The sequence below is a fragment of the Pyrus communis genome, chromosome 2 (genome assembly GCF_963583255.1).
Source record: "Pyrus communis chromosome 2, drPyrComm1.1, whole genome shotgun sequence".
NCBI lineage: Eukaryota > Viridiplantae > Streptophyta > Magnoliopsida > Rosales > Rosaceae > Pyrus > Pyrus communis.
Window position 1 is genome coordinate 8,523,912 of NC_084804.1, and position 10,140 is coordinate 8,534,051.

Consider the following 10,140-nt stretch of genomic DNA (forward strand, 5'->3'; position numbering starts at 1 on the left):
TATCTTTTCAACTATCAAAACCCTCTCATCCTCCATGTTGAACAAAATCTTAACTAATGAAACTGTAAATATGTTGATTGAGAAAAATTGTTTTTGACGAATGGAACACGAAATCGATGTTTCGGAAGTTTCATATGAGATAAGACTTCATGTTTTTCATTGTTTTAGTGATTTCGATAACATCAATAATTATTTAATCTTGTGTTTGCTGCGTTAAACTCCTATATTCATATTCATCTTTTAGACAAAAAATGATGAATATGAATATGGCTCTATCAAGGCTTCTGTAGCGTATTCATATAGCTATATCATTGAATGTGATCCCGAGGCTTCTGTCCGTCCTTTCCTGGTCTAAATCAAGTTTTTGCTTTATTTCCTTCTCCTTATCATCTAGCTACATCATTGAACACAAAAAAAGTAAATACTTGAGGCTAAAACATACGACCTAGCACGCGTTAATAAAACCTGAGATAGATGTTCCAATCTTGCCGCAGCATAAATCTCATCATTCTTCTCGAACTCGCCACATTTCCGTGGGAGGATATGGATATGAACATGGGGGTACATTCTGTCCTGCTTGGGGTCCTTCCTAAGGTTCAAACAATGAGGACATAGTTAGCTTCGGGGTACATAAAACTATTACAATGTGCAGCAACAAAAATTTCAGAGCCGAAGATATGAATTTGAGAATTCCAACACATATCATAAGGTGTATACTGAGAATTAAAAATGAGTGTTATAAGATTTAAGAAATGTAGAATGTATGTATAAAATATAAGATGTATATTGAAAATGTGGAGTGCGGGAGTATTATAGAAAAAAATGTGAAATGTATTAAAATAATTTTTAAGTGAAAAAATAAATTTAAGATGCGTTAAGTGTATGAAATTTATTCAACAATTTATGCAGTGTAAATATAATAAGCGTAACCAAATAATAGTAAACAAACAAAATAAAATTACCAACACAAGAAAAGAAAATCAAATTGAAGAAGATTGGACACGGAGTCCAACCGTGTAATTGCATTGTACTAGTTTGACATTTCAATGGTCTTTGTTTCTCTCTCTCTCATAAATTTCTTATTCTAGTCTTCCTTCTTCTAGACGTAGAGAGAGAAAGAGAGGAGAGAGAGGGTCGCCGGCCACCTTGTGGAGAGGGAAAGAAAGGAGACGCTTTCTTCCACATCCCTCTCTCTAAAAAAGTCAACACAAATCCCCAATTCCTCATTTCCTCAAAACCCACCACCTCCATATCCATTTAACCCTTAAAAGAAATCGACCCCCAAAAAAAAAGAAAAAAAATTCATCCGTTCGTCTATTGATCATCGCATACGATTCGAATCCAAGTTCGAGAGGGTTTTTCTTAGTTTCGGAAAAAGAAAAAGTTATTTAAAATCTCTGCTGCGGAAGACAGGGTTCGTCTCTGATGAGTTCCAACACGGCGCCGTCAAGCTCAGGAGGCGCCGGATCTGCGGATGCAACGTCTACCAGGAGGCATTCGAAGCGACCCAAGTGTAATTTCCTTCCCAAGCTCTAATCTTGTGTATTAATTTTGGGTTTTGAGTTATTTTCAGAAATACCCAGATTAAATTTTGTAGATTTTTGCCATTTCCAATTTCAGTTATCTGAATTTTATTGTCTCAAAATTTTATGGTTCCTGTCTAGTATATATTTTCTGAGTGAGGTTTAGAAATTTAGAAGTCAATTACATGTTTGAGAGGATTTATTAAATTTGAGGTTAAATTTTCAACCTAGGCTGCGTTCATTAATTTGAAAGCAAGATTATTCGGTTTATGAAAATCGACACGAATAACTGTCGTGGTTTTAGAGTAAAATTATAAGATTTCGCATAAGGAGCCTTGTATGGATATGGCATCTGGTGGGTTAACTTAGATGATGGTAGGTAGGGGTCCATACCACTCAAAATACTTTCACTACAATGGATTTATATAAGGCACGTGGTAACTAGTGTTGGAAATCTTTCTGTGATTCAATTGTTGGGTACCTATGTGAAAGACTTGTCTATGGTAATAAAAGAGTATCTAATGTATACTGGCGGCAAAGTATGATTTGGCGTGGTGTGCTAATATATGGCAAAATATATGGATGTGCCAGACATAGTGAGTGATTTCAGCCAATGCGTGAAATCTGAAATTACGTAATCTAAGATGCTGATATGTAGAGGAAGCTTTTCCATTGTTTTTCCATTTGTTCACTTGATAAGGTGCAGGACTTGGTCGTCATGGACAAAGCCGACTTTATGTTATCTGTTGCATTTCATATGATTCTCAGTAGCCTTTCTATCAATTGTAAACTAAAAATGTTGTAAACTTGATCTTTTCAGATTCAAGGTTTACTCAGCAGGAACTTCCAGCGTGTAAGCCAATTCTCACGCCACGATGGGTAGGTTTTATAGTATTGTATTCGATATCTCCTTAGTCAGGCCATCCACATTCACGTGTTAGATTTTTAGTTGAACTCTTGCCTTATCTCGTTGTGCGTGTGCGCACTTGTTCTTGCAGGTGATCTCAGCATTCATGCTCGTAAGCATAGTATTCATTCCCATCGGAGTTGCTTCCCTTTTTGCTTCTCGAGATGTATGGCTGATTTAAACCCAATTCTCTGCATAATCTGTTTTCTTTTCTAGCACTACATGTAGTTGATCAGGAAAATGATGTTTCTGTCAGGTTGTTGAAATTATTGATCGTTATGAAACTGATTGCATACCAACAACCAATAGAACTGATAAGGTCAGGTTTATACAAAGCCCTGGACCTAAAAAATGCAACAGAACTCTGAAGGTACGGTTTTCCCTTGTTTTTTTTACATCAAGGGACTGTAGTTGCCACATATATGATTAATACTCATTTTTGGTGGTGGTTGCAATCCTTTTTGAGTTATATCTCCAGGAAATATGTTGCATTATGCACATTTAGATTAATTTTTTTCATTAGAACTGAGAGCTTATGCCCCATGGTTACTTATGGATAATTTGTGTAGGTATCAAAGCGTATGAAGCAGCCTATATATGTATATTATCAGCTTGACAATTTCTACCAGAATCATCGCAGGTATGTCTCCTACCTTAGCCATGATCCTGCATTTATGTTTAATATTGTTGATGCAAAAACCTTTATGCAGACAGTTAATGAAAGGGGTGGGTCAAATTACTGTAAGGCCTAAATTTTATCATGGCTATATTGGACCCTTGATGTCTGCAGGCCATATGTGAACAGGCCAGTAGGTAGACCAGGTTCCATGGAATCGCTTATAGCACATAATGACACATGGTCCAAAGAACAGCATGACTTTAAGATCATGTCTGGCATCCTGATTATGTTGTAGTTGTTGTCTAGCAGAGAAGATATTGGGTGTTTTATCAGGATTTTGATTCCTACTTGGTCTTGTACAAAATGAAAAATAAAAAACTTAGTCAATCACGAGAGTTTTAGTAAAATCCTGATTCCTGGAGAAAAAGTATACACTTTATGTAAATCCATGTGATGTTGCAGCATAATTTGGGTTAAGGCATGTGCACTAGTTCTTTGAATAATTTTTCATTCACACAGTACACTATTCTCACTTCTGCTACCACCAGCAATTCTCATTCTTGAATAGTTTCACTGTGCAACTACAATGGATCTTCCTGGTAGATTGTCGCTATAAATGGTTTTGTCGGAAATATTTATAATCAAGTCAGAGATCTTCATTTGCCAGTATGTATAAATATTATTATCCACCCTGACTCTGGTTTTCCACTTGTCAGATATGTTAAGAGTCGAAGTGATCAACAGTTGAAATCTCCAAAGTCTGAGAGTGACGTAGATGCTTGTAAGCCTGAAGATATGGCAAATGGTCTACCTATTGTACCTTGTGGTCTTATTGCTTGGAGTTTGTTCAACGACACATATAGTTTCTCACGCAATAAACAGCAGTTGATGGTAAACAAGAAGGATATCTCTTGGAAGAGTGATAGGGAGCACAAGTTTGGCAAAAATGTCTTTCCAAAGAACTTTCAGAATGGATCTCTTAAAGGTGGCGCAACTCTCAATACATCCAAACCAGTAAGCTTTTTGCCACTTGTCATCTCTAGTTTTGAAGTGTTAGGGTAAAAAATGAAAGTGTCTTGTGTTGTACCAAATGATATTTGTTTTGCTGAACTGTTTTATTTTAATGGTTGGGTAAGTGAAATGTATTCTCCGGGAGGCAAGCGGTTAACCAGGTCAATATTTTTTGTTTAACAGTTAAGTGAGCAAGAGGACCTTATTGTTTGGATGAGAACTGCTGCACTACCAACATTTAGAAAGCTGTACGGGAAGATAGAGGTGGATCTGGAAGAAAATGATACGATAGAAGTGATACTGGATAACAATTACAACACATACAGTTTTAATGGAAAAAAGAAGCTCGTGCTCTCGACCACCAGTTGGATTGGTGGCAGGAATGACTTCCTTGGCATTGCTTATCTCACTGTTGGAGGGTTATGCTTCTTTCTGGCCATGGCTTTCACAGTTGTGTATCTCGTTAAGCCAAGGTAAACTCCTAAACCAAACATACGCTGTCTATTTTTATCATGCAAGGAATATTAAATGCTATCAACAGTTGCCTTCCATGAACTCTCCTCTTTGTGACATGATACTTGTATCATTGTCTGAATGGTCTTTCAAGATCCATAAGAACCAGCTAAAGAAACCCTGTAGACTACTTCATGTTGAGCTAGTTATTAGAGCGAATGCGATTTTTCAAAATAGAAAGATGTGGCATTTGTTTCCCTTAACCGCTTGTCGCCTCAAGTAACACTCTTTGATGGCAGCTTAAAGATGTTTGTTGTGCATGCCCTTGTGATTCTTAAGTTCATTTCACTTTTGGTTTATGGCTGGTGTACTCTTACTAGGACTAGCTTTTTCTTTTTCTACCTTTGATATTACTGGCCTTGATTTTTCCAGCACAGCCTTCAATTTCGTAATATGTAGACACTCATCCACGTGAAATCTATAGCTTTGGTGAATATGGACTTTCTCCACATTATATGTTGACAGACAGATGACGTTCTGTTAACTGTACCATCCATGTTAATCGAACTCTTTCGTAGTAATTTTGTCAATGCCTAGATAATTTTGTCCGGGGTTGGATATGATGTGGCCGCTATTTCTAAATGCTTCTACGTATGTACTTTTTGATAGCAAACAGTTTAATGTTTCGATATGATGACCAATGACCCTTTCTCTTCTTTCAGGCAACTTGGAGACCCATCGTATTTGTCTTGGAACAGAAATCCAGGAGGTCACTAAGGCGAGTAGAACTGCTGATGTCGATGGACTGGCTTAAGCGTTTCCCAATGACCGATTTTAATCATATGTATATTAATGTTTTCAATGTGAGCAGTACATATAACTTTGGAAAGCATTTTGGTCATTTGGAGTTTTCTTTAATTTTTTTTCTTCCCAGTCTCTCCCGAGAGTGACAGAACGAACACTTTCATGTATAATTCCAGAAATAGTATTGAATACATCTAAAGTTATTTCCATTGATCGATCGCTCTGTCTGGGCGCTGTTGAAAATGTATGATTGGGTTGCGCTTGTGTTCTAAAGTAAGTTTGTCAATCTTCGAAGGATCCTCGGAAGGACGTTAGAAAGGTATTTGCCTTCTGGGTAGGATGGGTCAATGGGATGATTGCGTGCCGCTACGGCGTCCCGTGGAACGGTTATTTTTCTCCTTGCCGCTGATGCTGCATCCTGAAAATTTTAGTGAGCAAATAGTTGAGAAAGATGAAGAGTTGCTCCTCAAATTAATTATCAACCAAATTTATATGAATAAAGTGTCATGGTTTGATTCAGATAACAAGCAAACAGTATATGCCATTTCAAAAATCAGAAGAGATTTTCGTTTTACGCCTGTCTTCCTGTGCACTTGCAGAAATAAGGGAAGGGAGTGCAGAAGGAGAAAGCGAGAGCGCGGACACAAATTCTATTCATTTTGGCCAAAATCGACATTTTCGTAACCGTGCTTCGAGGCAGCATTGTATGCTGTCTCTAGTTTCAGTTCCGAAGTGTAGAAAACTGTTGATTTTGAAGCTCTTTAGATACATTATAGCAATCGCGCTTGAAGTATAAATGAAAGGAGTGGAACAAAATGTCGCTTCGGGAAACATTGGTTATTGAATATCTTAAAAACCCGTAGATTCCCAATTTAAAGGAATTCCTGCCAAGATGACAGAACCTGCCGTAGGTGCCTCTACATGAGCTTTAGGTAACCAAATATGAACTGGTACCACAGGTACTTTGACGGCGAAGGAGGCGAAACAAGCAATCCATAGAATGATGGTGAAAATCAGAGTTTTTTCTATTGTAGATGCAGCATCAACCTATATTCATCTGAAACACTCATCAACAATCGGAAACATACATGAACCTGAACGAATAATCTTCTTTATGCATACAAGGCTCCTAAGCCAGCGGAAATCGGTGTTCATATAATTTCATGAGATTAGTAACGTCTACTGTATTTAGGGCGTTAAACATTTAGTGAAGGTACCGTTCAATTTGCCTGAAGAATACGCAAGAACGTCCCACTTTGCGTCATAGCTCCCGAACATGAACAAGTCATGAGAAGACCACCTCTCTTTGTCAGTTGCATTGCCAATGAATTCAAATTTCTATACATCCCTGATGCAATATGTAAAACCTGGATTCAATAACAACCCAATAAGAAGCAGTAAGATTCACAAAAGAATCACTAACGGACAGGCAGAAGAAGCAATGAGTAATAGACGGGGGAACAAGCACAATGTGCTCGTATTTGTAATGAAACAACTCGAATACATGGTACGGATTTAAATGAACAGTACCTTCTTTCGGATTTAAATGACAATATCCCACGATTCATTCCTAGAAAGAGCACCCTTCATAAACTCACTTGCATCTTCTTTAAACAACGTTATTCTTCCTGGATCCATGTTGTTAAGAACATTTTCTTTGGCTAGCTCAATCGCAGGCAATGATGAATCGATGCCTGACGGAATACAGGAATAATTAGAAACTCATCTAGCTTTTGAACATGCAATCTTAAGATGTCCTATGAAGATGAATATATAGCATCGAATTCTAGACGTCCTTTTAAACGGAAGATTACCGAGAAAGTTAAATGAATATCAGGTGAAAAATTCGCAGCTTTTGTTGCCTCACAAAATGAATACGTCTTCGGTATTAAAGATCCCTCCCATGGCCTCATTCATATTTTATGAGCAGGATGATCAAACAACAAAAGTGGGACAAAATCTAGCTTTGAATGGCAGTTCAGTAAGAATCGAACCTAGCCAATTTCAGTGAAGTTCTTATAGAAAGACATGTTCTAAATCAAATTATTCATACCAATGACATTCGCAGCACCCCCTTGTGCAGCATTTAGAGCAAAACTACCACTGTAGCAGAACATATCACGAACTTTCTGACAGTCTGAAATTGTTGATATGAATTGACGGTTTCCACGCTGGTCAGCATTAAACCCTGTCTTCTGTCCCTCAAGTGAAATGGAATAAAAGATCCCGTTTTCCATAACCTAAATAATTGCAACAGGAAATTAAACATTCACATACCACAGATCTCATAAAGCACAAAAAAGAAAAGTATAAACTGTGCCGCCTGAAGAATGTTAAATTTTGTGGGGTATCCTACCTTTGTTCTTTGAGGACAGATATATGGATCCCTTTCCTTGGATTTTGACACATTCAATCCTTCTTCTTTTAAACTTCCAAAGACGGTCTCCAGTTTACATAATTAACTTGGTCAATTCTACTAATACAGGCCTCTACTTCTGCTTTGTACTTGTCAACCCAAGCAGCAGACAATGCTACTACCGCTACACATCCAAATGCATCCACAATTAGTCCTGACAATCTGTGGTGAAAGATGGATATCAACAGGAAAATTGGTGAACTAGTATGTCCACAGAAAATTCCATACAATATAGAACTACACATTTCAGATTAAGTGATACAAATCCCACATGTTTCGTTTACACTAATTTGAATTCCAAATTTGAAGGCAAACTTAACAAAAGACAAGCTTAACAAGTTTAACTAGTTTCTATTAATCCTACAACAACACTAACAGAAATCTAAATTTACTACTCAAGGTCATGTACCTGTGTGCTTTTCACCATTGACAAGATGGAATCTCCAGTCTCCACACATTTGTACTAGCTGATGGAAGCCCCAAACTCTTACGTAGTTCTACAGCTTCATTAATTCTTCTTCAAGTTGCATCAGCTGAAAACTGAACATGGAGACTGAATTGTACATGCCCCATCCTATCAACACCTACCAAGGCCAGCCCAATCACAAAGACGTTTAAGAAATTTTAAGAATTAATCAACGGATAGAAAGCTCCTCACAAGAATTTTAAGAATTTTCTAGCATCAAAGTAAAGTTTAAGGAAAACAAATGAATGTGAAACTTTAACAGGCGGACTGGAAGAAGATGCTGCATACCTTTTTTTTTTTTCCGCAGCTCGGAGAACACTGTGTCAAACTGAAAAGGATTTATCTTTATCATCACCAAAAGTAAGCTGTTTATGGGTTTCCCCATACCCGGCTACCCGGCTTGCGTCAATGTGGCATCCATTTAGTGGGTTAATAAGTTGTTTAATGCTCTTCTTCTTCCTTTTTGTAATTGATAATATCAGATAACAAAAAGGAAGATTGGTACTTTTGATTGGTTTGTGTCTGCTTATCTTATGTGTGATGCCATCAATGTGGTACTATTTGGTTTGAGAAAATTGCAGCAGTTTCTCTTTCGTATGGTTTTGGACTTCAATCTTAGTTTTGACTTTGTTCATGAAACTGCTATTTCTTTTGTCTGTATAGTTATGCAGTTTGATTAATTCCTGAATTCCTTTCTTTATTTAATGCAAGTTTGATGGAAAGGACATGTTGAGACCAAGAACAAAATATACAAGAGCAACATTGTAAAAGCTCAAAGTAATACTGCAAATAACTCAAACAATCTGGAGGAATGACTTATTTATTAAAAGAAGAGTTTGGCTATTATATAGCCTTACAGAAGTAACAAAAAACCCTAAAAACCAGTTCACGATCCACACTACTCGGAAGGTGACGTGCATGAGGAAATATTCTACGTAGAACAAGTCTTCCTAGATAATAGGAACTTATTTAAAATCAAAACAAACTAAATGGTCAAGTCCTATAACTACGGGAACAACCAGACTTATCAATCCCTCCCTTAAACTTACTGTTATCAAACAGTTAGTTTATACCAGCAATCTCGCAAACTCCTAGCATACCTCGAAGTCTCTGAAAAACATCAACTTTCAATGGTTTGGTCATTATGTCTGCCACCTGATCTTCGCTCCCACAATGAATCAAAGGAATCGAACCTTCCTTTGTGAGATTCCTCAAGAAATGATACCTTACATCAATATGCTTACTGCGACCATGCATCACAGGATTCTTTGACAGCTTAATGGTTGAACTGTTATCACATCTGATTAAAGTACACTTCTCATTACTGTACTCAAGCTCTTTCAGCACTCTCTTCATCCATATTGCTTGACACGCACACACTGCAACTGCTACAAATTCAGCTTCTGTAGTGGACAGTGTAACAATAGGTTGTTTTTTGAACTCCATGTCACAGCACCCGAGCTCAGTAAGAACACATAACCACTTGTGCTCTTCCTATCCTCCATATCTCCTGCATAGTCACTATTTGTGAAAGCAAGCAATCCACCATCTCCACCTTTCTTATAATGAATACCATAATTCATTGTCCCTTTTAAGTATCGAAACGCTCTCTTTGCAGCTTGCAGGTGAAGCTCGGTTGGTTTTGCCATAAATCTGCTTAAAAGACTGGTGACAAACATCATGTCTGGTTTTGTGGCAGTGAGATACATCAAGCTTCCCACCACTTGCTTGAAATATGTCTCATCCACAGTAATCCCACTTTCATCCTTACTGATCTTAACACCTGGGACAATCGGGCTGCTTACTTCATTACTCTCCAACATTCTAAATCTTTTTAGAACCTCCAGGGCATATTTTTTTTGATGTATGAAAATACCATCAGTTCTTTGAAGTACTTCAATGCCGAGAAAAAACCTCATGCTTCCCATATCAGTCATGTCA

General features: G+C 37.5%; 1 protein-coding gene and 1 pseudogene across 1 annotated transcript; one reads left to right on the top strand and one right to left on the bottom strand.

Annotated features, from left to right (window-relative positions):
- Positions 1-1,069: 1,069 nt before the first annotated feature.
- LOC137725419 (ALA-interacting subunit 3-like) lies at positions 1,070-5,526 on the top strand. Its single transcript, XM_068464088.1, has 8 exons — positions 1,070-1,513; positions 2,344-2,402; positions 2,522-2,596; positions 2,687-2,800; positions 3,000-3,070; positions 3,766-4,063; positions 4,244-4,533; positions 5,236-5,526. The coding sequence occupies exons 1-8, from the start codon at positions 1,426-1,428 to the stop codon at positions 5,288-5,290; spliced, it is 1,050 nt and encodes a 349-aa protein (XP_068320189.1). The 5' UTR covers positions 1,070-1,425; the 3' UTR covers positions 5,291-5,526.
- A 142-nt stretch (positions 5,527-5,668) lies between these two features.
- Positions 5,669-9,555, bottom strand: LOC137724674 (uncharacterized; annotated as a pseudogene).
- Positions 9,556-10,140: the final 585 nt, after the last annotated feature.